Source organism: Alosa sapidissima, chromosome 20, assembly GCF_018492685.1.
Source record: "Alosa sapidissima isolate fAloSap1 chromosome 20, fAloSap1.pri, whole genome shotgun sequence".
In the NCBI taxonomy this organism is placed as follows: domain Eukaryota; kingdom Metazoa; phylum Chordata; class Actinopteri; order Clupeiformes; family Clupeidae; genus Alosa; species Alosa sapidissima.
Window position 1 is genome coordinate 20646396 of NC_055976.1, and position 27192 is coordinate 20673587.

At 47.3% G+C, this 27192-nt stretch overlaps 1 protein-coding gene across 3 annotated transcripts in view; it reads left to right on the top strand.

Annotated features, from left to right (window-relative positions):
* The first annotated feature begins 1347 nt into the window (after window positions 1-1347).
* Window positions 1348-27192, top strand: part of LOC121694398 (protocadherin Fat 1-like) — a 35048-nt gene continuing 9203 nt past the window's right edge. For 2 of the 3 annotated variants that reach the window (XM_042074550.1, XM_042074552.1), the window contains exons 1-20: window positions 1348-1551; window positions 2244-5557; window positions 6427-6738; window positions 7631-7692; window positions 8155-8469; window positions 8753-8966; window positions 9237-9305; window positions 9683-9828; window positions 11470-11745; window positions 12081-12291; window positions 12967-17028; window positions 17719-17915; window positions 18085-18238; window positions 19265-19498; window positions 21743-22135; window positions 22358-22572; window positions 23049-23186; window positions 24035-24178; window positions 25458-25655; window positions 26317-27184. In XM_042074550.1, the coding sequence (XP_041930484.1) occupies window positions 2263-5557; window positions 6427-6738; window positions 7631-7692; window positions 8155-8469; window positions 8753-8966; window positions 9237-9305; window positions 9683-9828; window positions 11470-11745; window positions 12081-12291; window positions 12967-17028; window positions 17719-17915; window positions 18085-18238; window positions 19265-19498; window positions 21743-22135; window positions 22358-22572; window positions 23049-23186; window positions 24035-24178; window positions 25458-25655; window positions 26317-27184 (11503 nt within the window). In that variant the 5' untranslated portion in view covers window positions 1348-1551; window positions 2244-2262. The remainder of the gene's footprint in view (window positions 1552-2243; window positions 5558-6426; window positions 6739-7630; window positions 7693-8154; window positions 8470-8752; window positions 8967-9236; window positions 9306-9682; window positions 9829-11469; window positions 11746-12080; window positions 12292-12966; window positions 17029-17718; window positions 17916-18084; window positions 18239-19264; window positions 19499-21742; window positions 22136-22357; window positions 22573-23048; window positions 23187-24034; window positions 24179-25457; window positions 25656-26316; window positions 27185-27192) is intronic. The other variant, XM_042074551.1, reaches the window with a different exon arrangement.

The following is a 27192-nucleotide window of genomic DNA, read 5'->3' on the forward strand; positions in this document are numbered from 1 at the left end:
ACATTAAGATGCCGGCTGAATGACGGATTTCCATTTAAAAGGAGGAAGAGAATAATAATTATGACAATAACTTTCCCAAGGACCTCTAATGTGGTGGTGCCATTTAAGTAGAGGGCATGAGTGAGGGAGAGAGAGAGAGAGAGAACTTTGTGAGGCGGGGAAAAAAAATAGCCCTGTGTGAGTCGTCGCGCTCCCTGTACGTCCCTTCCACTCCTACTTTTCCCCTCCACTATGATGCAAATAAGGAACACAGAAACCAAGCTGTGGCATTTGTTGTTAAAAACGGATTGCTCACGCACAACAGCACTCGGAATGCAGATAGTTCTGCCTCGGGAGTCTGTTATGCCCTGATAGAGAGGCCAAATAGAATTTCAGAGCAGGAACATCAGACTCCCTCGCACAGCTGGCCAGATTACTATATCTGAAATAGGATCTTTTTCTTTCTGCCGTTTCTTCCTTCCTTTTTTCCGTTTCATGAGTACCCCGGCTCAGCAGAGCCTTTCTCTAAACCTTGGGTTCCATTACATGGCTTTCCGCAACCAAAACATTCATATCCCCCCCTTGAACACGGCGTGTTCTTTTTCTCTCCACAGCCTTTGGGGGGGATTTAGAGCAATGAACACAAGAGGGCCTGCTGATGCAATGTGTGCATCCACAATGCCACAGGTCTTGAAATGCTGGGACTGACATGGGCCTAAAGGTGACTCTCACATTGCATACTTTGAGAGAGCTTTAGTCAGGGTGGCTTTTCAATCACTATCCAGCACTTAGAAGGCTGTGGGCGAAAGAGCTCAATTTAGGAGGGTTTTTTTTTTTTAGAGTGGCACACTCTAGGCTAGTCTAATCAGTGCTGCTAGTCCTATTTTTGGCAGTGCTAACAAGCATTATGCAGAAAGGGGGTGTCAAGATGGACATGATGACCTGGTTTAATTGATTATTTTGATACATTGAAACATTTAATTACAATCGAAATAACGTTTATCCATCATACAAATGACGATGTCTGGCGTGCACTTTTAATACTTTGATGCTGTTGAATTTGGATATGAAAATAATTTTCAAACAACTTGTATTATCACATAAGTAGGTTAAATGCTATATGGCTGTCAGGTTACACTGAAGAGCTGTAAGTCACGAATAGAGAACAGAGCCGATATAAAATTAATAATAAAAAAGAAAAGATATGTTCCTCATAACAACTTAATGTTTGTACATGTTTTTGCCTCATAATCATACGAGTAACTTACATACATGAGCGATTCTGTAGTCTGAGATTGATGACATCACGTCGGCGGGGATCGCATGTCAACTGAGTTGGAGAAGCACTGCTCCTGCCTCTCCAGTCAGGGGAGTCGCTGGCGCGGAGTAGCCGGTTAGGTGTGAACGGTGTGTGCGGTCGACTCCAAACACCTCCTGAACCAGGCTATGTTGAAAGTTGCAATTCTTGTACTGGACATATTACGGAATATTTTATTTTCTTCATAGCCTTTTTTCCGCATGCACCTGAGGCTTTATTAACATTACTGATTGGATTATTCTTTCGCTGAAATGGTAAGCGAATGTCGGTGTAAGAAGATAATCAATTAATGATAATAATATATATATATATACTATAATTCATTTTCTTTGATTAAGCTTTGATCTAAATACAATATAGCGGATGTGAATGTGTCGTTGTTTTTAATTAGTGTATTTGCACAAGCGCATGTGGAAGAACTTCTTATGGTGTGACTAAACGGAGCAGTGTTGTCTCTGTTGACAAGCTTCCAACTGAAAACTTTAAAGCAGAAAAGATAGCCAGTGCAATATTCACAAACATTGATGCGATACCACTTTCAGTTCGTATTGAAAGATTTTGTGGGAACTAGCAAGAAGGTACGCGTTGTTGTTAGGGTCTTAGCCTTAGCCTGCTGTCAAGAAAGAGATAAAGGTGTCAGCACTTGTGTCGTTAACGCACGTTACTAATTCATGGTAGAGTATTGCATTGTTTTATGGCGATACGCACAGTGGCGCCCATAACAAGTTGTTATAGGGTTCATTGAAATGCTGTGGTTGAATGAATTTTAAAACATATTTTATTATGTACACGTTTACTATGTGCACAGCGCCTTCATCTATGCCTTGTACTGTACTTCTTGGTCCTTTCTGATGTGGCTTAATTTTAAGATTCATATAATGCATTGGATCAATTATTTATTTCTTTATTTATTAATTGCTTTGATTTATTTCCTGTCTTCATCCAGGTTTGATGAAGCGAGTGTCATGATGGGGGAATACTCGTCCGTCATACTGGTAATGCATGTCCTCTGGAGCTGTGCAGGGACCCAGAGACAGCAGGCCTTCTCACCCCTGCAGTTCACACAAGCACATTACAATGTCACCATATATGAGAACTCTGCTGCAAAGACGTATGCTGAGGCCCCTCCAAAAATGGGTATATATTTGAGAGACCGGGCTTGGGACATTCGATATAAAATAGACTCTGGAGACAGTGAGAACATGTTCAAAGCGGATGAGTTTCTGCTGGGGGACTTCAGCTTTCTACGCATACGGACTAAAGGAGGCAGCTCGTCCACCCTGAACCGGGAGATCAAAGACCGTTACGAGCTCACGGTGACGGCCCACGAGAGGCTCAGTCGCGCCGAGGCTCAAACGCGAGTGGTCGTCCGCGTCCTCGACACCAATGACCTCCGGCCGCTCTTCTCGCCGACCTCCTACAGCGTCTCCGTCCCCGAGAACACGGCCCTGCGGACGAGCGTGGGCAGGGCGGCGGCGACGGACGCCGACATCGGCACTAACGGGCAGCACTACTTCAGCTTCAGGCAGTGGACGGACGTGTTCGCCGTCCACCCCGCCAGCGGCGTCATCACTCTGACGGGCAAACTGGATTATAGTGAGGCCAAGCTGTATGAGCTGGACATCCTGGCAGAGGACCGGGGTCTGAAGCTCTACGGCAGCATCGGTGGCAGTGGCGCTGAGGGCATTGGTGGTGGGGGCGGTGGCAGCAGTGTGGCTAAGCTGACCGTCCACGTGCTGCCCGCCAACGAACGGACACCTGTCATCACAGCTGTCCCCGTCACTCCCTGGAACACGACCCAGGACCCCACGTACGCCGTGGTGACAGTGGACGACGGCGACCCAGGGCTGAACGGGGAGATCGCCTCACTGACCATCGTGGCCGGCGACCCGCTCCAGCAGTTCAAAGTTGTGCGGATGGGCCCAGGCAGCAACGAGTACAAGATCAAAGCTGTGAAAGAGGTGGAGTGGGAGGGTCACCAGTTCGGCTACAATCTGACCCTGCAGGCGCAGGACAGGGGCAGTCCACCAAAGTTCTCCTCTGTCAAAGTCGTGAGGCTGCAGCCCCCTCAGCATTTCATAGACCCGCCCAAGTTTGAGAGACCTATCTACACAGTCAGACTGAGCGAATTCGCACCTCCCCACACGTCTGTGATTAGGGTGAGAGCTCAGCCTAACAGCCCTCTCATCAGGTATTCACTAAAGCCCAGAGCTCACCAGCCATTGGGTCCTTTCACCATCAACCCTAACACAGGCTTGATAACAACAACGCAGACAGTGCAAGCCGATCATATCAGCAAATATGAATTCGAAGTCATTACCAGTGACAGACAAGCCGCCACCAAAGTAGTCGTTGAGGTGATTGATGAAAATAACAACACTCCAAAATTCACTCAGCCATACTACACTGTGAGTGTTAATGAGCATGTTCCACTCGGGACCAGCGTCCTAGCCATCAGCGCGAGCGACGCCGACGAAGGTGAGAATGGCTATGTGACCTACACCATTGCCAACGTGACCCCGCTGCCTTTCCACATAGACTATTTCACAGGTGTAATCACCACCACCGAGGACTTGGACTACGAGCTCATGCACCGCGTCTTCAGCCTCAGAGTGCGCGCGTCCGACTGGGGCTCGCCTTTCCGCCGAGAGGCCGAGACGACCGTTTCAATTACGCTGAACAACTTGAACGACAATGCGCCTTTGTTCGAGAACATTGACTGTCAGCTCACTGTGCCAAGATCCTTCAGCGTTGACGAGACGATAGCCGTCATCTCTGCCATCGACATGGATGACTTGGGTGTAGTGCAGTATGAAATTAAAGCTGGGAACAAGTTGGGGCTCTTTGGCCTCCACCCAGAGTCGGGCATACTGTCACTTAAAAAGCCATTAGACTCTGGAGCGGCTGTGAAAATGACTTTGCACACTTTGGAAATAGCTGCGAACGACGGCGAGAACTCGAGTCCTCCGCTGTTCATGAACATAACGGTCGTGACAGGTGTAGAACAGGTCAGCTCCAAGTGTGTCGACACCGGCGTCGCCAGGGACCTGGCCGGGCGGCTGCTCTTCGGAAGTGCGAAGCGCCGGGGAGAATTTGAGGAGTCGTACACAGATGTTAATTTGGTTAATCAACATCCTCCACGGCTGATGGCGCCTCCTAATTTACTCGAGGTGAAGGAGGATGTGGATGTCGGAACAGAAATTCTTCAGTTCAGGGCGACAGATGCAGATAGTGGTTTCAATGGGAAACTGTTTTTTGTCATTTCAGGAGGAAATCTTGAGAGTTGTTTCTCCATAGACACAGACACAGGCAGACTTGTTCTAGATGAACCTCTGGACAGAGAAACCACAGACCAGCACACTCTAAACATCACTGTTTATGATTTGGGATCACCCCAAAGGTCTGTGTCACATATTCTTAAAATCAAAGTGCTAGATGCCAACGATAATAGCCCTCAGTTTCAGCAACGGGAGTACTCCATTGAAATAAGTGAGGACACAGCAGTAGGGACAGACATTATTCAGCTGCAAGCCACAGATATAGATCTGGGAGCAAACGGGGAGGTCAAATACAGTTTCCTGACACAGACAGACCAGTTCCACATCAATGAGAAAACAGGCATTGTAACTGTAAAAGGCATGTTGGATAGAGAGTCCCACGCGTCCTTTACTCTCAAGGCGGCCGCATGCGACAGGCCTGTGGACGAGCCTGAGCTCATTTCCATCGTGATACTCAGAGTGATACTCGGAGACGTCAACGACAACCCACCCGTGTTTTCACACCGCCTGTACCGCGCCAGGGTCCCAGAGGACCTCCCGGTCGGGTCAGTCGTGGCCTGGCTGGAGGCGCACGACCCAGACGCAGGCCTCGCGGGGCAGGTACGCTACAGTCTGGGGGACGACGGAGACGGCGCCTTCCAGGTGGACAAAGTCAGCGGGGCAGTGAGGATCTGGCAAAGTTTGGATTTCGAAAAGAGACAGGTGTACAACTTGACCGTCCGAGCGCGGGACAAAGGCAAGCCGGAGCCCCTGACGTCTGTGTGCCACGTTGTGCTGGAGGTTGTTGACGTTAACGAGAATCTCCACCGGCCCACCTTTCCTTTTTTTACCAATTCGGCGTACGTGAGCGAGGACGCCCCAGTTGGAACTACAGTCCTAAAAGTGATGGCAGCAGACAAAGACCCAGGTAGAGACGGAGAGGTCAGATACACCATAGGGGATGGGTCTGGCCTGGGAGTGTTTGGCATCAATGAAGAAACTGGTGAGTAGTCAACCACTAAATGTGCCATTAAATAATCTCTTATGAAAAGTAACTCCAATTGCTCCAATGACTGACCTGGAGAACAGAGGCCAGGGGCCCAAAGAGCTACTGACCTATAAAAACAGGTTCTAGTGCCAGTCCAGCAAAGGCTGTGTTTGTTGTCCATTTAACATGTCCACACCACACTGGATGAGTCATAGCATTACAGGCTGCCTGCTGGGTGAGAGGTGTGTGCGCACGCACACACACACACACACACACACACACACACACACACACACACACACACACACACACATGCACACACATACACACACACACAAACACACACACACACACGTCATACACACACACACATGCACACACACACATACGCACACACACACACACATACACACACACATCATACACACACGCATGCACACACACACACACACATACACACATCATACACACACACACTGCCCAACATCACCACATCAATCCTCCTGCCTCCTGTCTTCCTCAGGTCACAGTTTGTACAGCCAGCGTTATGCAGATGGGGTCAAATCAGGTGACCCCAGGTTAATAGAGGCTGGAGGAAATATTATTTTTCTTTTTTTAGCACTTTCATGAAAAATGTGCTGTGTTGAACCTTACAGGAGAATAATGAGGCCGAAATATGCAAATCTTCCATATAGAAGGCTTGGCAGTGTTTGCTATGCAAATTGTTTGAGCTGTCTTACCATCACATGACAGTTATTTTATGACCACACTCTTGCTGCTATCTTTGCCTGTTCTTGCCTCCCACCGTTGCATCTCTGACGTCCATGAAACTTGACCTTTACAGATCATGTAGCACAAAATGTTTCTTCTGCTGCTTTTTCTAGGTGTTATATTCACCCAAGAGACGCTTGATCGCGAAACCACAGGTCAGTACTGGCTAACTGTTTACGCCACTGACCAAGGAGTCGTTCCCCAGTCGTCTTTTGTGGAAGTGTATATTGAGGTCAGGGACATCAACGACAATGTTCCACAAACCTCGGAACCCATCTACTACCCATCTGTCCAGGAGAACTCCCCAAAGGACACCGCCGTCATCCAGATTGAAGCATTTGACCCTGATACTGGGTCTGACAAGCTGGCCTACAGGATAACCAGTGGGAATCCCCAAGGGTTTTTTGTCATCGATCCCAAGACAGGTAAGTGTCCTAATAATGTATAAGTCTTGGTCACTGATGACATAAGGACAGTGTGACAGTATTGTTATAATAATAGTAGCAACATCTAACAATGAAACAATGAGTTTTCATGTTAAGAAAAAACATAATCATACAAACTATAACTGAGTTAATGAGTTAAGTGTGAGGTGAACAGACGCGTCTTTAAACATTTGTTATTGTCCTAAAATAAAAGTGGATGGCCTCTTATGTTATCAAGGGTTCATTTGACCCTGGGTAGAATTGACACAGTTATCTTCAGATCAACATTTCCATCTCATGTTTTTATGCATATGCATTTCAGTTATCGTTCACATTCTTACACATTTGATGCTTACATCTTCCTCTGAAAGTTTAAACATTCAACCAGACTCTGTTTAAATGATTGCCTGTTACCACGGTGAATACAATTAGAGGAAGATAATAAGGAGACTTAGGCTGTGTTCCATTTGCATACTGCTGCTCTTACACTGCCTAATATGAGTGCACAAGTAAGTACAGAAGTATGCGAGTTGGAACACAGTCTTAGTTTGGATGAGCTCATTTAAATAAAACATGATGTATTTGATACTAAAATGATAGAACAGCAATTCTGCTTGATTTGAATTTGTTTGTAACATAGGAAGTCAAATACAGAGTAACTATCCTCTGCTGTTATAGGGTGTCCATTTTCCTCACAATGTTGATTGATTTTCAGAGCAGAGAATTTGTATGTGCTGTATCATTATAATGCATTAAGCATGGGCTGAACTGACATGTAATGTCTATATAGTATATGAACATTTTAACATTAAACATTTAACATTATCTTATAGGAAAAAAGATTATTACGTCATGGTTAATTGATAACTGGATGTTTGTCATTTATTCACAGGATTGGTGACGACAACATCCCGCAAATTAGACAGAGAAAAACAGGAGGAACACACTCTCCAGGTAACTCATGTTCACACAAGGAGAGTGATGCAGACTGTGTATGAGGAAATGTTAAAATATCAGTGGCTATGCTATCTGGCTTTATTTTTGCCTGTAAACCAGAGGGAGGCCATTATTCTATGCTTTGCACTTTGCCTGCCATGTAAATGAGGGCCCTAGTACATCAGTGGTAGCCTATGTTTTCTTCAGTATTAACATAATTCAATGATCTTGTACTTCAAAATCCTCACATATCTCTCTGTAAAACAAGTTTGACTTTTGCAGTAGAGATTGGAATTATCATTAATGTCTAGTTGATTAGTTATTCAAACATGTTTTCACCATCATAATGCCATATTTCCATAATGGCTTTGCACAATGATTCCTGAAACTTGACTTTTTATTGGTAGCTGAGTGAACCAGTTCTCTCAAGGCAGTTTTATGTGATGTCCATTACACTCCTACATCTTTTGCTCACTACAGATCACTATCACTGACAGCGGCGCTCCAGCGAAGTCTGTTAGTGTTCGAGTGATTGTGAACGTGCTGGATGAGAATGACAACGCTCCTCAGTTCCTGGAGACGGTCTACAGAATCAGGTTGCCAGAGCGGAGCCGGACGCTCGCGAGAGAGCCGGTGTACAGGGTGCTCGCCTCGGACCACGACACAAGCCAAAACTCAGAGATCTCCTACAGCATCGAGGACGGCAACAAACAAGGGAGGTTCTTCATCGACCCCAGGTCCGGGCGGGTATCCACCAGAGAAGCCTTCTCTGCAGGAGAATACAATGTCCTCACGGTAGGTTGCTCTTTCGCCCTGACCACCCCCGACCCCATCTCATTTGCACTGCCAGGTTTTGAATAGAGACCCATGTGGTTGGACACAGTCCAGTTACTCACTGGGTCTTTCTTACCAGTCAGCAACTGCCAAACTTTTCCTACTATCATAAGCACATCCTGTGTGTGTGTGTGTGGGGGAAAAAAGCGAGAGAGAGAAAGAGAGAGCGAGAGAGAGAGAGAGAGAGAGAGAGAGAGAGAGAGAGAGAGAGAGATGCTAACACGCTTACGCTGCACTCTTGCAGATAAGGGCCGTGGACAACGGCCGGCCACAGAGGTCGTCTACCTGCCGGCTGCACGTGGAGTGGATCCCCAGGCCCAAAGTGCCAGCGCAGGCCCTGGAGCTGGACAAGGAGGCGCCGGCCACGTTTACGGTCATGGAGTCGGACAAAGTGGGTCACATGGTGGGGGTCATCCGCACGGTGCTCACTGACTCCCCCGTCTGGTTTGCAATTAAAGGTAGCCGAAGACGAAATAATGCAGCATAATGGATTTTTGAGGCAAAGTAGACTTTGCCTTATGGACCCTTTACTCTGTATCCTGGACGTCCTCTAGTTTCAGGGACATAGAAACCTCTGCGTCTGGCAATTTAGTCTGTATTTTTTATTTTCATTTTCTGATATTAGCGGTAGATGTACACTCTCTTGACTAAGTACTGCACGCTGCGGTGATGCTGATTTTTCTCCTTTCTCCTCTCTGTTTTCTTTGCATGTCCCTTTCACTTTCAAGGAGACGTAGATGCTAAAGAGGTTTTTCAAATCGTTCAGATGGCCTCTGACCGGAATGGTACAGCAGAAGGTATCTGCTGAAAGCTTGTGATCATCCTCTTCTTAAACTCGTCCGCTGCATGCTGTAGTTGCATTGTGATATAATAGTACTGTTATGGCCAGCAGGCTTATAGTACCTGCATCTGTCTTATTCATAGACTGTATATAGTCTATGCTTTTATTTTGAAATGACTGAATCACATGACTATTGCAGTACAGTGATCTGTGTGTGACTACCAAGTAAATACTCAACTTCAGATGACTGCTGCAAAAGTCATGTGGATTCAGTAATTAATTTCTTCTCTTTTAACTTCCCTTTCATGATGTGAATACAAAACACATACAGATCCCTTCATTGTCAGTAAGTTTAGGGAATAAAGAGGAACGTTTTTTTGATTATTTTTGTAGAAACAGGTGGAAAGGATGACAGTAGGTTTGATGTCAACAAGGGCAGTGGAACGCTCATCGTCGCAGGACCGCTTGATGCTGAACAAAATTCAAGTTACAACTTGACCATAGAAGCCACAGATGGGTCCAGGTGCATAACTACACAGGTACTGAAACCTCTTATGTTTATCATACAGAGCACAGACACGCACGCACGCACGCACGCACGCACACACATTTGTCCTTTCGAATGGAAAAGGAAGATATTATAGCAGAAACACAGGTGACATGCTGGATTGCATAGTAAAAGAAACTTGTGTAGAAGATGACAAGCCATCATTTTCTGATCATCTTACATAAGGAATGTCTGAGGACAGCAGACCCTCTGTCATTATATTTCACACTCTTGTCAAGGGCATAGGGAAGCACGTCATCTTTCTAACTGCGTTTGATATGAAAGGATTTTTTTTTACAGGGCGTGTCTTACCCACAACCTGACTAATGCGTTTTCCCCAAACCATGAATGCAGGAGAGGAGAATTGGTGTCTCTCACATTTCAGGATAACAGCCCTCGAGGAAATTATCCATCAGTCAGGGGAAAAACACTGGAATGAGTTATGGCACACATTAGGATGAACCTGTAGACCCACGGTGTAATGGTGCATCTTTGAGGGGTTGTTGTGGTGTGTGTGTGTGTGTGTGTGTGTGTGTGTGTGTGTGTGTGTGTCTGTGGCACACTGAGAATGCAGGCTCCCTGTGTCCTCTGTGTTGTGGTGTGGTGTGAGCATACCAGTCCTGAGGCACTGAGTGCATGTGTTCATGGGTGTGGGTGGGTATGCACCAGCCTTATCAAGTCACAGGGGGGACTCGTATATCAGTGGTTGCAGCTCTGCCTGAGGTGCTGGGTGTGTGTGTGTGTGTGTGTGTGTGTGTGTGTGTGTGTGGGGGGGGGGGGGGGGTGCTGTGACCGAGAGTGATATTTCAGACTATCTCTTTGACGCTATCTCTATCTCTCTGCCTCTGACTTTCTCTTTCTGTCTCAGCATGCCTGCCTCTCTTTCTGTCTTTCTGCTCTCTCTCTCTCTCTCTCTCTCTCTCACTTTCCCCTTTTCTCTTTTATACTCACACACACACATAGACACATCACCTAATGTCCAATGGTCATACTAGATTACATGATTCCATTTACCTGCTGGTATGTACTTTTTTGCTGATGATGATGATGATGATGACGATGACGATGATGACAGAGCTGATTATAATTATGATAATTATCAGAGTCAATCTGGTGAGAACGAAAATCCCTCTGCTGAATGTACTATGCCAATAGGATTTAGTAAAATGTGAATGTCTAACACAATCGGTCTTCAATCAAAAACATTATGGTTTCATGAAATTGGTTATAATTGGTAAAATGCACCTTACATTGTCACGTTCGTGTTATCAAGCTGTTTTACTGATACAATACAATTTTAAAAAAGCAAACCCTGCTATGATCCTGTAGTGCTGTACTGATGAGAAGAACATAGCTGTGGTCCATTTCTCAGTGATTACAGTATATTAGCTCCAGAATGGGAGCAGGAGAATGGATGACCATGTGGGGTGCATCTAATGAACATGCCAGGTGTGATGCCTGCTGAGGGCCAGTATTGTGTAATAACTGTTCATATTCCACAGCAACTGTTACTCCAGTGGAAATGCCTGTTCTCAACACGTCTCCATCTCTCTGTCTGTCTCTTTCTCCCTTTCTCTCTCTCTCTCTTGCTCGCTGTATCTCTCTCTCTCTCTCTCTATTCTTTTCTTCAAAGGTCGTAATTAAAGTGATTGACACAAATGAACACCGACCTCAGTTTTCTCAGGCTGTGTACGAGATTAGCATCCCAGAAGAGACGCAGGCCGGCGCTAAAATCCTGGAGATCCTTGCCACCGATAAAGACCTGAAGAGCAAATTATCTTACACGCTACTGAGCAGCACCGACCCCCTTAGCCTGCAGAAGTTTCGCCTTGACCCAGGAACTGGCTACTTATACACCACTGAGCCTCTGGACCACGAAGTCATGAAAAGACACACACTTACTGTAATGGTAAGTTGGCATATCTTTGTGCTTGGAGACTGGTGACATGAAGTCATTCAAAGACAAGAATTCAATTCAACATTTTTACTGTGCCAGCGTGTGTTTAAGCAAATGCAGTCAAGTAGCGGTGCGTGTGTGTGTGTGTGTGTGTGTGTGTGTGTGTGTGTGTGTGTGTGTGTGTGTGTGTGTGTGTGTGTGTGTGTGTGTTTCTCCGTGGGTATATTGCCTGACTAAGTGGATCTCACTGAACATATCTCTCCACAAGAGATGTATTGTACCAAAATACCAGAGGCTATTTTGTATGCAATCACAACCATGACCAAGGTCACTTCCTGTATTCACAGGTACGAGACCAAGACATTCCAGTGAAGCGTAATTTGGTGCGGGTGATAGTCAATGTGGAGGACAACAATGACAACGCCCCCTCCTTCACGAGTCCTCGGTACACGGGCCGTGTGTTAGAGACGGCTGCCCTGGGCACTGTGGTGGCGCAGGTGACTGCCCTTGACAAGGACAAAGGGGTGAATGCTGAGCTGCTCTACAGCATAGACTCAGGTATGTCACCTCATTGAGACGTTTCCCTTTCGTTGCAGGTAAAGTCAATTTCATTGAGGATTTTTTTTGTCAGTTAGTCCAAATTAATTAAAAAATATCCCATGAAATGCAGACACACACACATGCACACACATGCGCGCACACATACACACACACACACACACACACACACACACACGCACACGCACACGCACACACACACACACACCGAAAGAGATAGAAAGAGTGAAAGAGAGCGAGCATCTTCTATCCGGAAGGCAAAATGGGATGCTGATTAATTATGTATTCTTTGGATGAGTGATAATTAATAAAACTTTGTTTGTAATTACTAGATAATTTTAATAATTGCTTCACAGTAATCCCTACTGTTCTGCCTAATCAACACAGCACCAGCTCTGAGATAATTAGCTTCATCTGTTGCATTCCCCTTTGAAAACACCTGAAAAAACAAAAACACACTTGTTCATGCTTTCATCAAGATGAACAAGAAAGTATATTGAAGTAATTCATCTAGTCAGATTCAAAGCTTCACTGGCATGACATATTCATGACAGTGTTCCATTAAGGCACTCAACATAGTTAAAAAAACAAACAAACAAGATTTGATAATTAGATTAAAAATTAAACAGTAACAATGACAACAATGATAAGTTTCTTTCCTTTTTCTTTTCACAGGGAATGAAGGCAACAAATTTGCTATTGATGCGTTTTCTGGAATGATTACCGTCGCCAAGGAGCTCGACAGCAGCAGTGAGAGCCGGTTTATGCTAACCATCAAAGCCTTCGACCAGGGGGAGCCTCCTCGGAGTGCTGAAACAACGGTCCACATTTCTGTCACCATCTCTGATAACGCCAAACCGAAATTTGCCCTTGAAGAAATCTCGGCAGAAATCAGCGAAGCCGCTCCAGTCGGGAGTTTGGTGACTGTGGTCGAGGCCTCCAGTCAATCATCAGTCACCTACCAGATCAAAGAAGGAAACATTGACTTTGCCTTCGCTATAAATCCAAACTCGGGTGCCATTGTCACACTAAAGCCTTTAGACTACGAGACTAAATCTTTATACAAATTGATTGTGCAAGGTACAAACATGGCTGGATTTGAAAGCAACATGACAGTTTTAGTTCACATTAAGGATGAAAATGACAATGCCCCATTCTTCACAAAAGCTGAATACTTTGGAACGATTAGTGAGTCGGCTGCAATCAAAAGCTTAGTCTTAACTGACGGAAACACCCCCCTGGTCATCCAAGCTACTGACATGGACACAGACCTGAACGGCAGACTCGTGTACGAGATTGTAGAGCCAGACGCACGGAACTACTTTGCCCTCGACTCCAGCACAGGTGCATTTCAGACAGCGTCAGAGCTCGACTACGAGCAGAGGACCACTTTCCAATTTACTGTGCAGGCCCACGATACTGGCGCCCCACGGTTATTTACTAGCAACACTGCCAGAGTGACCATCCAAGTCATTGATGCTAATGACTGCACACCCAAATTCAGCCAGGACTTATATGAGGCGACTCTCCTTCTGCCAGCATACCAAGGGGTAAGAGTTATAGCGGTGAATGCAACAGACAACGACTCGCTGGCCAATGCCAAATTGCTTTTCTCTATTTCAGATGGCAATATTGGAGACAAATTCAGAATTGATGCCGTTTCTGGTGGCATTTTTATCCAGAATGCTACCCAGCTTCGTAGCAGGTACAGACTCACCGTGAGGGTGTCTGATGGCCGATGGCAGAGCACTTCAGTGGTGAAAGTTGCGGTGAAGGAGAACAAAGATCCGAACTTGCAGTTTACCCAAAAAATATATACAGCTGTCGTGCGAGAGAATTCCTCAGAGAGGAAAACCCTCGCCATAGTGTCCACGGTAGGGAGGAAGACTAACGAGCCTCTCTTTTACACCATTCTCAACCAAGATGGCCACTTTGAAATAGGTCAAACCTCAGGGGTTCTCTTTACAACTGGAAAACCGTTTGATCGAGAGGAGCAAGACATGTATGAGGTTGTGGTTGGTATTACAAGAGAACCAAAGTCACCCAAGGTCGTTTCCCATGTTCTGGTCAGAGTCACAATTGAGGACGTTAATGATAGTCCACCAGTGTTTGTGAACCTGCCCTATCATGCCCTAGTTCAGATAGACGCGGAAGTGGGCCAAATTATTAGACAGATGTCTGCTGTCGACCAGGACACTGGCAGAAATGCAGAGGTCAAATACCTCCTGAATGAGCACAAGTATTTTCAGATGTCCTCCTCAGGAGACATCACTCTTAAGAGGCCTTTTGATCTGGAGACCCTAAACACAAAGTTTGTACTAAGTGTGGTCGCACAAGATGGAGGAGAGCCCGCTCTGTCCTCCACAGTTGAGGTTGAAGTGACGGTCCTAAACAAGGCTGCCCCCATTTTTGAAAAACCCTTCTACAACATTGAAATATCCGAGAACACCCTGCCACACACTTCAATTCTGCAAGTTCAGGTGAATGGTTTGAATGGCCCCAGGGCTGTGTACAGCATCTTTGAAGGGGATCCTCTTAGTCATTTCTCCATTAGCTTCAACTCGGGGGTCATTAGCGTCGTTCAGACTCTGGATTACGAGGTCCACCCTGCTTATAAATTGAGAGTGCGAGCCACAGATGCTGTGACTGGTTCTCATTCAGAGGTTTTTATCGACATCATATTGCTGGATGTCAATGACAATGCCCCAGTGTTTGAAATGGATACCTACAAAGTCACCCTCTCGGAGTCCGTTGTGATTGGCGCATCAGTGCACCAGGTGAAGGCTGTAGATGCTGATTTTGTGAGTAATAAATTAGTCTCCTATGAGCTGTTGGAGCCTGAGGGCTCTGTCTCCACTTTTTTCCAGATTGATTGCGACACAGGGGTCATCTCCACTACCAGCCTTTTAGACTATGAAACAAAGTCACAACACACTCTCAGACTAAGGGCTGTGGACAAAGGTACCCCTGCCTTGACCAGCGAGGCTTCATTGATCATCGACGTGTCTGATGTCAACGACAACCCGCCCACGTTCACACAAGGCTCTTACGACGTTGCTGTTAGTGAGCTGGCCACTCAAGGCCACTTTGTTCTAAGTGTCCAAGCAGCCGACGCCGATGTCTCAGATGCTGGCAAGCTGGAGTACTTTTTCCTCTCGGGCAACGAGCGGGGACACTTTGCTCTAAATAAAAAGACTGGACAAGTAGTGATGTCAAATCACCAGCGGAGTGGCATGCAGCCCTCGTACAGTATGAACGTGCTGGTGACGGATGGCGTTTTCAGAAGCTCTGCTGAGGTGAACATCAAAGTGATCCGTGAAAACTTGCACAGCCCTACTTTTGCCCAGAGCCCGTATGCCGTTGAGCTCCCGGAGAATTCCCCCATTGGCACACTGGTCACGGAAGTCAAAGTCACAGACAGAGACGAAGGGGTGAATGGCCAAGTGAAATATTCTATAGTCAGCGAGGTCACGAGAGATAAGTTTGCCATTGACGCTGATGGACAGATCTACACTCTGGAGAGCTTCGATAGGGAGAACAGCCTTGAGAAAGCAATAGCTATACATGTAATGGCAAAAGATGGCGGCGGCAAAGTTGGATTTTGCACTGTCAATGTGATCATCACAGACATGAATGACAACACCCCTCAGTTTGTTGTGTCTGAGTACAATGTGTCAGTTCCTTGGGATAGCCCTACAGGAATGTCCATCGTCAAAATAACCGCTATTGATGTGGATGAGGGAATCAATGCTGACATTCTGTATGAAATTGACTCGGAGGTGCGTCACTTTGACATTCACCCCCAGAGTGGTGTTATCACCGTAAAGCAAAGCCTGTTTGGTTTTGAGAATTATCTCTACACTCTCTATGTGAAGGCCAGGGATTCCGGAACGCCACAGAAGCACTCGTTTATTCCCGTTAATATCGTGGTGGTGCCGTCGCACGTGTCACTTCTTGAGTTTGTGAAGCCGTCCTTGCAGCTGACGATCGCAGAGGACCTCCCTGTTGGGACCGAGATGGACGTGATCCAGGCAGAGGGTGGTGAGCCGTCAGTGACGTACAGCCTCGTGAGAGGCAACATCGCCGAGAGCAACCGAGAGGATGTGTTTGTCATCGACAGTATGACTGGTGTGCTGAAACTAGTAAAGCGTCTGGATTACGAAAGCACCCATTGGTATGGCCTCACGGTGCAGGCCAGCAGACTTCAGGAGGGGATGGAGATCTTGTCTTTGATGGAGGTGACAGTTGAGCTGAAGGACGTGAACGATAACAGCCCCCAGTTTGATTCTGACCCGTACGAGGCTTACGTGGTGGAGAACTCTCCAAGGCAGACATCGGTCATCCAGGTTAGGGCCTTCGACCTGGACACGGGAACGAACGGCCAGGTGACGTATAGCCTGGACGAGAGCCAGGAGCGGCCTGAGGTCCTGGAGCTGTTCGCCGTGGAGGAAACCACGGGCTGGCTGGTCACACTGAGGGAGCTGGACCGCGAGCAGAGAGAGAGGTACACCATATCGGTCATCGCCTCGGACCAAGGCAAGGAGCGGCAGATGATGGCCACTGCTGCGGTGGAGGTGACTGTGGTGGACGTCAACGACAACCCACCGCGCTTCGCCGAGGAGGTCTTCAAAGCCACGGCGAGGGAAGATGACTCACCGTCTACAGTGGTTGCTGTGTTTAGCATCGCTGATGCAGACAGTGAGGAGACAAACAGACAAATCAGCTGCTACATCACAGGTGAGCAGAGAAGTTTCTTAGGAGTTGTCACAATGATTAAAAGCAGAAAAATAGAACAATTTCTCAAAGTATTTTGTGTTGTGGCAATCGTAATTTTTCCTCGGAAGCCAGGTTTTTGTTTGGATTATAATAGATAATAAGTCAGCATTGTGCTCTAAAAGTATACTACATGCCGCTTTGGTAGGAGCCCATTCTGTTGGACTGTTCTGAGCTACAAATGGTCATTCACATTGGTAAATATGCTGCATTTCCAGGAGGACTAGATATCGAAAAAACAAACAAAACAAAACAGAAAAAAATACTGAATCCCTGAACACAACAGGAAGGGCACGATGTGCATCTGCGGAGTAATACGCAGGGCCTATTCAGCGGCGACAGCACTTCAATTACACTGTGGCCATTGTTGTCTTTGTTCAACCACTGTGCTATTATTTCACAGATGTACTGCATTACAAAGCTAGTTACGATAAACACATCAGATGTCCTCCTCTGCAGTCCTGGTCATTAGACCCCAGTCAGTTCTGTGTATGTCTCTTTGCCTGGATAATAACAATGTTTTGTATTTGTATTGATTTTGTGTGTGTGTGTGTGTGTGTGTGTGTGTGTGTGTGTGTGTGTACTTGTCTCTGTGTGTGTGTGCATGTGTGTGTGTGTGTGTATGTGCGTGTGTGTGTGTGTGTGTGTTCTCAGGTGGGGACCCTGTAGGGCACTTTGGCATTGAACAGAGTCATGGTGAGTGGCGACTGACTGTGAGGAACCCTCTGGACAGGGAGAAAAGGGACAATTACCTCTTAAACCTCACAGCCACAGATGGCACCCATTTGGCCAGAGCAGCTGTGGACATCGAAGTCCTGGACGCCAACGACAACAGTCCGGTTTGTGGAAAGGTAAAGACCAAATGAAGTGCCCAATTACAGCAGACTTGTACTGTACATGTGTGCGGGCCCTTAGTGTTGTAATGACACACCTTGTCCCTTGGCTCAGTGTGTGCGTGCGTGCGTGCGTGTCTATGTGTGTGTGATTTTCTGCTGATGTGCGTTCCGATGTGTTCTTCAGAGTGTGTACGCTGGAACGGTTCCTGAGGACGCGCCGGCTGGCCTGCTGATCTTACAGGTGTCGGCCACTGATGCGGATGTCCATGGCAACGCAGAGATAACCTACCAGCTGTCTGGAGATGGGGCCGAACGCTTCAGCCTGCATCCGACCACAGGTAGAACATACACACACACACACACACACACACACGCGCGCGCGCGCACACACACACGCGCGCATGCGCGTGCACACACACACACACACACACACACACACACACATGCGCGCACACACACACAAGCGCGCGCGCACACACACACACACACATGCGCACACACACACATGCGTGTGCACACACACACACACACACACACACACACACACACACACACACAGATTAGATAAAAGCTCTTTCCGTCCATTTGTTATGGTCTTATTAAACTAGCCCATATATAGCATGGAACACCATTTGTTTCACACAGGTTCCTGAACATCCGCAGCCCCTGACAACTGCTAACTGCTACATGAAAATGACACAACAATCTGCTGTGAAAACACATCTTGCCAAATGTCCATATGTGCAGCATCCTGTTTAAGGTCCCATGGCCACATCAGCTAAAAAGTAAATTCTCAGTCAATTTTCAGTCTCAGTGCTCTTCCCTCAAAGAGTAAAATCTAGATACTGGTGCTCAGATATGCATATATACAGTATATAAATATAAGCGTGTCCACTGGTCTCCACAGCACTGGTACTGTATGGCTGCTCTCCTTTAGAGGTCCCTAAGTGGCGACACCCCCCCTCTAGTTGTCCCTATGGAGGAGCAGTGGAGGAGGCCACTCTGTGCCAGGAGATTGAGATGCATAATGAGGAGGGTGTCTGTATGTCTAAGAACCAGGCGCTATCAGGTTCTCTCTCAGGCTTTACACTACCATGAGTGTAAAGCAATTTTTTTGTCTCAGGGTTTTCCAAGCCACCATTATTAACATAAGAAGGCATTTGCCCCATTTGTGTGCATTTAGTAGAGTTTACTCTTTATCAATATCAGGGAAATGGAAAATAGGGATGCTTGGCGCTGTCCAGTAGTTTTACGTTTTTCTGTATGAATTACGCAAAACACAGTCAGGTTTGTGCATTAACAGTTGGTAGAGGGACTTTTAGATTGTCTTCCATCTCCAAGTTTTGCCTTTCTCTCTTTTGAAGGTGAGCTGAGATCTCTCTTGCCCTTGGACCGTGAGGAGAGGCAGGCGTTTAAGCTCACAGCGCAAGCACAAGATGGAGGGGGTCTCTCCTGCCAGGTCGCCGTGGAGATAGCCGTGACCGATGTCAATGACAACCCGCCGCGGTTCACACCGGACGCCCATCACTTCAGCGTGGCGGAGAACACGGAGCCTGGGACCTACGTGGCCCAGATGCAGGCCATGGACCCGGACACTGGTAGGTGGGGTCATTTAGGGGCAGCCGTGGCCTACTGGTTAGCACTTCGGACCTGTAACCGGAGGGTTGCCGGTTCGAACCCTGACCAGTAGGCACGGCTAAAGTGCCCTTGAGCAAGGCACCTAACCCCTCACTGCTCCCCGAGCGCCGCTGTTGATGCAGGCAGCTCACTGCGCTGGGATTAGTGTGTGCTTCACCTCATTGTGTGTACACTGTGTGCTGTGTCTGTTTCACTAATTCATGGATTGGGATAAATGCAGAGACCAAATTTCCCTCACGGGATCAAAAGAGTATATATATACTTATACTGTACTTACTTACTTATATACTAAAAGAGTATATATACTTATACTTATACTTATCTGAAGGTGCGAAAGAGTATATATACTTATACTTATACTTATCTGAAGGTGCGAAAGACAACTGTGTCCCGGCTTGCCTTTCTGCACACTATCAAACACAAAACAAACAGCGTCGAGAAGTCACAGAAATATAGCAATCAATCGCTTACGACCAACAATATACCTCATCCTCATTCAACTTCATCAACAGCCATTATTGTACAGGATTGTACATTTACTCCTTATTTCGTTTTGTTTGTTTAACTAATTATTTAGTATTATCTGTGGAACTAATTATCCTGGGTCTCTCACCTCTCATTCATCTGTAGTATATTCATTGATAGTGAATGGTAACATGTGAAGTGCATCTGTGCTAGGGGCTACTACCTATTCAGTCTTCAGTGATCTGTGGTATCAGTTGGATACCCAGAATGCAGTGCACTGTCTGCTCTGCCACATTCGCTGTGTGCACACCTCCTGTTGCCTGTCAGCATCATGCCGTAGTGGCTCACGCATGCATTTCTCATTGCTATCCTCTGGGAACAATTAAATGCTTGGTAAGATGGCAACTGAGGTTTTGCGCTGAATTTTAAAGCAAAAGTCAGTCACCTTCCAGTGGGATTTTTTCCCTTGTTGAAAAGATGTCCCTTTTGCTTACTACAGGGCATTGACTGACATTTTTGCTGTTTGTTTTGCGTGTTCTGTGCTCTTTTTTTTCCGATTTGAAGAGTGACATTTTGAGGTCTTTTACAGAAGAGTATAGTGAGAACAGTGGTAGGTCTACACCTCATACTCACCCACGATAGGAGGAGCTGAAAATGTGAAACAAAGTCTGTCAAGCTGTTACTCATCAAAGGCTGCTGCTGTTGCTGGGTGGGTTTTTGCCCCCCCCCCCCCCCCCCACACACACACACCTCCCCTTTCACTAACAAATAGCATAAGCAGCACGCTGCACAATGACAGAACAGGCATCCCTGTAATCACCGTTTGTGTCTCGCCGCTGCGTTCATCAAATTGGTTCATCACCGTTGAAGTTGGCAGCGTTGTTTCTGTGGTTAATGGGGGAGTGCTAAGTGATGGAGCCCAATTGACTCACTGGCCATATTTCCATCAGGGTTGTTTGCCAGCATGGCAGTTGGTCAGACAATAGGTCAGTAATAATAGAAGTCTGGGCTGCCCTGCGCACTCCTCCTCAGTGATATCACGATCAAGGGGAGACAGCTATAATCACTACTCTTCTGTTCAAGGCAAACCTGAAGCACGAAGGTTGTTTTCAGCAGCACTACACGCTACAGTGTTTTGTATGTGACTGACCACTGCAAAACTGCCCATTGTTTGTTTTGATGCTTTGACCTTTTATTTGTTTGTGTCTCTTTGGGCCCTACTCTAAATGATGAGCCAAGTGCAAAGTCTAGAGTTGAAATGAAGCTAATTCAATAACTAAGCAAACATCTATTTAAAGTTGAAATGAAGCTAATTCAATAACTAAGCAAACATCTATTTAAAGTTGAAATGAAGCTAATTCAATAATTAAGCAAACATCTATTTAAAGTTGAAATGAAGCTAATTCAATAACTAAGCAAACATCTATTTAAAGTTGAAATGAAGCTAATTCAATAACTAAGCAAACATCTACTGTATTTATTAGGAAAACTCTATGCATAAACACTGGTGGGTAAGCGCAATGCTCCCATAAGCCCCACAATAGCTGTACTTCATGCTTGAGACTCAGTTGCCAGAGGTTGCACTTTGCAGGCCATTCAGACGAGGGCTCTTTGAGTTTGTTGCGTTGGTCTGTGTCTGCTTCTCATGTCTCTGTTCTGTTTGTCCTCCTCTTCTTTCTTTTCTATCCTTCTTTCTTTTTTCTCTTCTTCTCTTTCCTCTGCTGTTTTGTTTTTTAAAGGGATGAATGGCAAAATCCTGTATTCGTTCGAGGACTCGGCCGGAGGCCTGTTTTCCATCCAGGAACGTTCAGGAATCATAAGTTTGGAGAGGTCCCTTGACCCCAGTGTCCAGGCCACCTACACACTCCGAGTCCGCGCCACTGACCAGGGCACGCCCCGTCAGCTGTCTTCGCTCAGCTCGGCGACTGTCACTGTCCGCACCGCTGCCGACAGCCCGCCCGCGTTCCAGCTCCGGGAGTACGTGGCGACCGTCCCCGAGGACGTCTCCATGGGAACGCAGATCCTCCGCGTCTTCGCCAGCGGCGGGGACTCTGGTGCGCGGCACGGCGAGATCGCCTACTCCATCACCGGCGGCAACGAGCAGGGAGCGTTCAGCATCAACTCCCGCACGGGTGCGTGGCATCCTTCAGCTCGCTCGCACGGCTCACGCCATCACTCAACGCCGCATCGTGTCACGTCACCTTCAAGTCACACACCGCCTCAACGGCCATGACGGCGAAGGATAATTGTTTTCCGAGAAGGTCTCGGTGCAGACTGTGTGTGGCCCATTTCTAATGAAACGTCTCTTCTGTATCCCCACCCCACCCCACCACCCTCCCTCCCTCCATCCACAGGCGACATCTTTGTGATCGAAAGTCTGGATTACGAATCATCCCATGAGCACTTCCTGACTGTGGAGGCCAAAGTGGAGGGGAAGGAGCCATTAAGTGACATCGCCTCTGTTCAAGTCAACGTGACGGACGTCAACGACAACAGCCCTGTCTTCAGCCAGGGGGTGTACTCAGCGGTGGTCAGCGAGGACGCCAAGCCAGGGACCGCTGTGGTGACCGTGAGTCCTCTGTGCCATCTTTAACATACCCCTTTGGTTTTGTACAGAATGGCCTTTTTGGTTGGTATATTTTTTTAATGCGAGTCAATGTATCCCAAAACATGTTGAGGCCTTCAGTCACATTTTGATATAATATGATATTATACAGTAATTTGGGGTTGCGATTCAATATGCCTGTTCAATTTAACTTGGTTTAATTGGTAATTTGGTTGAATGTCCTCCTTAAACTTTTTTCTTGGTTTACTAAAATAGCTCCATTTCAGATATAATAAAGTCTGTGAGCTTTGTATGTGAATAAACAAAATTTAAAATTTCACACCGTCCACAAAAATGGAAAGCCTCCACCAAGTAGTTTGTTCACCACACTGTGTCTGCATGCATAAAATCATCTGCAATGTGATATCATGGTCTACAGCAGGACATCAGTAATGGCATCAGTATTGACCTGGTGTGACATACGTCTGTTGCCTCCTCAGATCACGGCCAGCGACACTGATGGGCCCGCCAACAACCGCGTCCGATTCTCTATCATCGGCGGCAACCAGGGGACTCCGTTCATCATCGACGCAGTTAGCGGGGAGCTGCGAGTGGCCCGGCCACTAGACAGAGAGCAGGTGAGGCCACCTGCCACGGTGTCTGACAGGCTCTCTCTCTCTCTATCTCTCTCTCTCTCTCTCTCTCTCTTTTTCTCTGTCACTCTATCTCAGTCTCTCTTTCTCTCTCTCTCTCTCTCTTTTTCTCTGTCACTCTCTATCAGTCTCTCTCTCTCTCTGTCAGTCTCTCTATCTAAGTCTCTCTGTCTCTCACTCTCTCTCTCAGTCTCTCTCTCTCTTGCTCTCTCCCTTCTCTCCACCTCAGACAGAGATAAATGTAGACACCGTTTGAGGGGGAGAGAAGACTTCTCAAAGCTTTGATGGCGCTGCAAGCGCTAAGCTTCATTTCCCTCAAAGTGCCACTGAGGTGATTTAAGGCTGTGATTTTTTTTCTCTCTTTCACTTTTTTTTCCCCTTTTCCACTTTTTTCTCTCTTGATGTCCCCTTCTGACTTTCTCTTTTCCTATCCCTTCTTCCTCTTCTCTCTCTCTTTTTCTCTGTCTGTCTGTTTCTCTCTCTCTCTGTCTTCTTTTTGATTCACATTATCTATGCTCTCTCTTTTTGTCTGTCTCTGCCTATCTGCCCCTCTCCTCTCTCTCTCTTCTCCCCCTTCTCTCCTCCCTCTCCTCTCTCTCTCTCTCTCTGTTCTCCCTCTGTTCTCCCCCTTCTCTCCTCCCCTCTCCTCTCTCTCTCTCTGTTCTCCCTCTTCTATCCTCCTCTCTCCTCTCTCTCTCTGTTCTCCCCCTTTTCTCCTTCTCTCTCTCTCTCTCTCTCTCTCTCTCTGTTCTCCCCCTTCTCTTCTCCCCTCTCCTCTCTCTCTCTCTCTCTCTCTCTCTCTCTCCACTGTCCTCCCTCCATTTGTAAATGAGATATCGGAGTACGCCCTGACCATCCTGGCCTCTGACAGCGGCAGTCCGTCCAAATCCAGCAGCACTGCGATCACCATCGATGTGTCGGACGCAAACGATAATCCACCCGTCTTCACCCGGGCAAACTACAGCCTTGTCATCCAGGTAAGACGAGAGCTGCCAAGCCAGGCTTCAGATGGACGTGACAAGCCCAGGAGGCCTGTCCAAATCCCCGCTGCGATCCCCGTTTAAAGGAGACAGAGGAGGGAGCACTCTTAGATTAGATCTGAGCTCTAGCCACCTGCTCCCTTACATTTTCATTTAGCTGTCACTTTTATTGGAGGTGAGATGAAGTTCAGGTATTGTAGCTGAATTGCACTGTGGAATGCAAACTCATCATCAGTGTTGTTGCCACTTTGCTGTCCAAGACAAGTTACAGGAGGGGCCCTCACTAGCAGGGGAGAGAGCAGCACTCTCTCTCTATGCTGTAACAGGAGCAGTCCTCTCTCTCTCTATGCTGTAACAGGAGCAGCACTCTCTCTATGCTGTAACAGGAGCAGCACTCTCTCTATGCTGTTACAGGAGCAGCACTCTCTCTATGCTGTAACAGGAGCAGCACTCTCTCTATGCTGTTACAGGAGCAGCACTCTCTCTATGCTGTAACAGGAGCAGCACTCTCTCTATGCTGTTACAGGAGCAGCACTCTCTCTATGCTGTTACAGGAGCAGCACTCTCTCAAGTCAAGTCAAGTCGGCTTTTATTGTCAATTTCTTTACATGCACTGGTCATACAAAGAATTGAAATTTCGTTTCTTACTTTCCCATGCAGACATAGACATGCTTTAAATACAGACATAGACATACTATGGACATAGCCATAGACAATAAACATTAAATTAAAGTGCAAGACTGAAATATAGAACATGTATGTATCAAAATAGAAATATAGGACATATATATTAAAAAAAAATAGAGGTAGTTGTGTTGTCAGCTCTGTGCTCTCTATGCTGTTACAGGAGCAGTCCTCTCTCTCTCTATGCTGTTACAAGAGCAGCCCTCTCTCTCTCTATGCTGTAACAGGAGGGCCCCTCAGCAGCACTCTCTCTCTATGCTGTAACAGGAGGGCCCCTCAGCAGCACTCTCACTCTAGTCTCCTCCTCTGCTCTAGTCTGTGGTCACACTCAGGGCTGAGGGCACTCACTCTGAAGGGAGACAATGTAAACACACCTTTAAACTTTGGGAAACCGCCAGCTCTCTGACAGAAAACAAGTGCTTGTCAAACCTTTGGCTCCTCTCGTCCTTCTCCACAGAACCAGTTGTAGATCAGACTGGACAAGCCAAACTAGGGTAGAGATCCAGAGTCTATTCTGTGACCGGTCAATGCTTAGAGCTCCCCCTAGTGATGACTACTGAAATTACCAGTTTGACCCCCGCTCTTTTTCCAGGAAAGCGTCCCCATATCCAGCAGTATCCTGCAGCTCCAGGCCACGGACGGTGACGCACCTCACAATGGCCCCCCCTTCACCTTCTCCATCGTGCGCGGTGACGAGAGGGGCGCCTTCCAGATGGATCCGCAAGGAACACTCACCACACGCTCCCCACTCAGCCACAGAACTCAGGAGAACTATCTGCTGCGCGTGAAGGTCAGTAGCGTTGGTGGTCCCTCAGTGTTGGAACAACGTGGAGGAAACAAGCTATAAACAAACAGCTGTTAGTGCTGTTATTGGCTCGTTTGAGGATACAAGGACGAAGGGGACACCAGGTGTAGGCCAGGAAATGTTTGCCATACAAACAAAGACTTGACCTAATCCCTGTGGTCATATCACATTTGGGTCAGTGGAATTACATTTCTTTAGAGCTTGTTTTTGTCCAGAGCACTTGGAGAAGAACTAGTCAGCGAGAACCCAACCAAAGCAAGAGCTGTGAAAACAGAATGATAAAGCTCCCTCTGCTGTTGAAAACGGCAAATGTCATTACATTAATATTCACAATGTGTTCACATCCTTGAACACAGACCACACTTTGCAAATGACCACATGACATGTGTCATTATCCTCTAATGACCACATGACATGTATCATTCTCCTCTAAATTACTCTACTGTCAAGAGTGACAATATTAGAATGTTCTTTTGTATCTTTAATATTTTATGTGTTTGTACCTCATTTGACTTTTCTGTTGTCCTCTTTCAGATAGCCTGATTGCCTCCCCTGACCTAAACAATAATGGCAATATGGTGATAATTAATTTAGTTTTGTGCTTGTTTTTTGTCTTTGTTTGTTATTTTTTGGTTGCACTCTGTAGGTTGTAGACAGTGGCAAGCCTTCCCTGTCCGCGACCACGGTGATCAGCATCAGGGTCGTGGAGCAGAGCCGCCACCCCCCGGTCGTGCTCCCCCTGGAGGTCATCGTCTACACCCCCCAGGACGAGTTCCCCGGCGGCTACCTGGGCAAGGTCCATGCCACCGACAACGATCCTTACGACACGCTCTCGTACAGTCTTCCTCCTATCGATGCCTCCTCCTCCTCCTCCTCCTCCCCCCCTCCACAGGACCTGTTCTCCGTGTCCCCAACAGATGGACGTCTGCTGGCCACTCGAGGCCTGGACGCGGGTCTCTACCCACTCAACGTGTCTGTCAGCGACGGGCGCTTCTCCGCGTCGGCCCCCGTCAGCGTCCACGTGCGCAGGGCCACGCGGCGCATGCTGGAGCACGCTGTCGCCATGCGCGTCTCCCCCGTCACCCCCGAGGAGTTCCTCACCGACCACTGGCGGAACGTCCAGAGGGCTGTGCGGAACGCGGCTGGGGCCCGTCGCGGTGACATCCACCTCCTCAGCCTCCAAGCCACAGAACCGGACCCGGGGGCCGCTCCAAAGCGGAACCTAGACATGCTGTTGTCCGTGGAGGTGCGAACAACATCGGCAGGCGCACGCCCCGGCCTACAGGGGGCACTGCTGCACAAGATAAACGCCTCTCTGGCCTCCCTCAGGCAGACGAGTGGCCTGCGCGTAGCCCATGTCCTCAGGGGCCCCTGTGCTTTCCTGCAGGACTGTCCGGTCACGTTCTGCAGAGAGCTGGCCGTCCTGGACCAGGACGCCATGTCCACTCACAGCAGCGCGAGGCTGAGCTTCGTTTCTCCTCGCCACCACATGTCCGCCATATGTCTGTGCAAAGGTACGTTG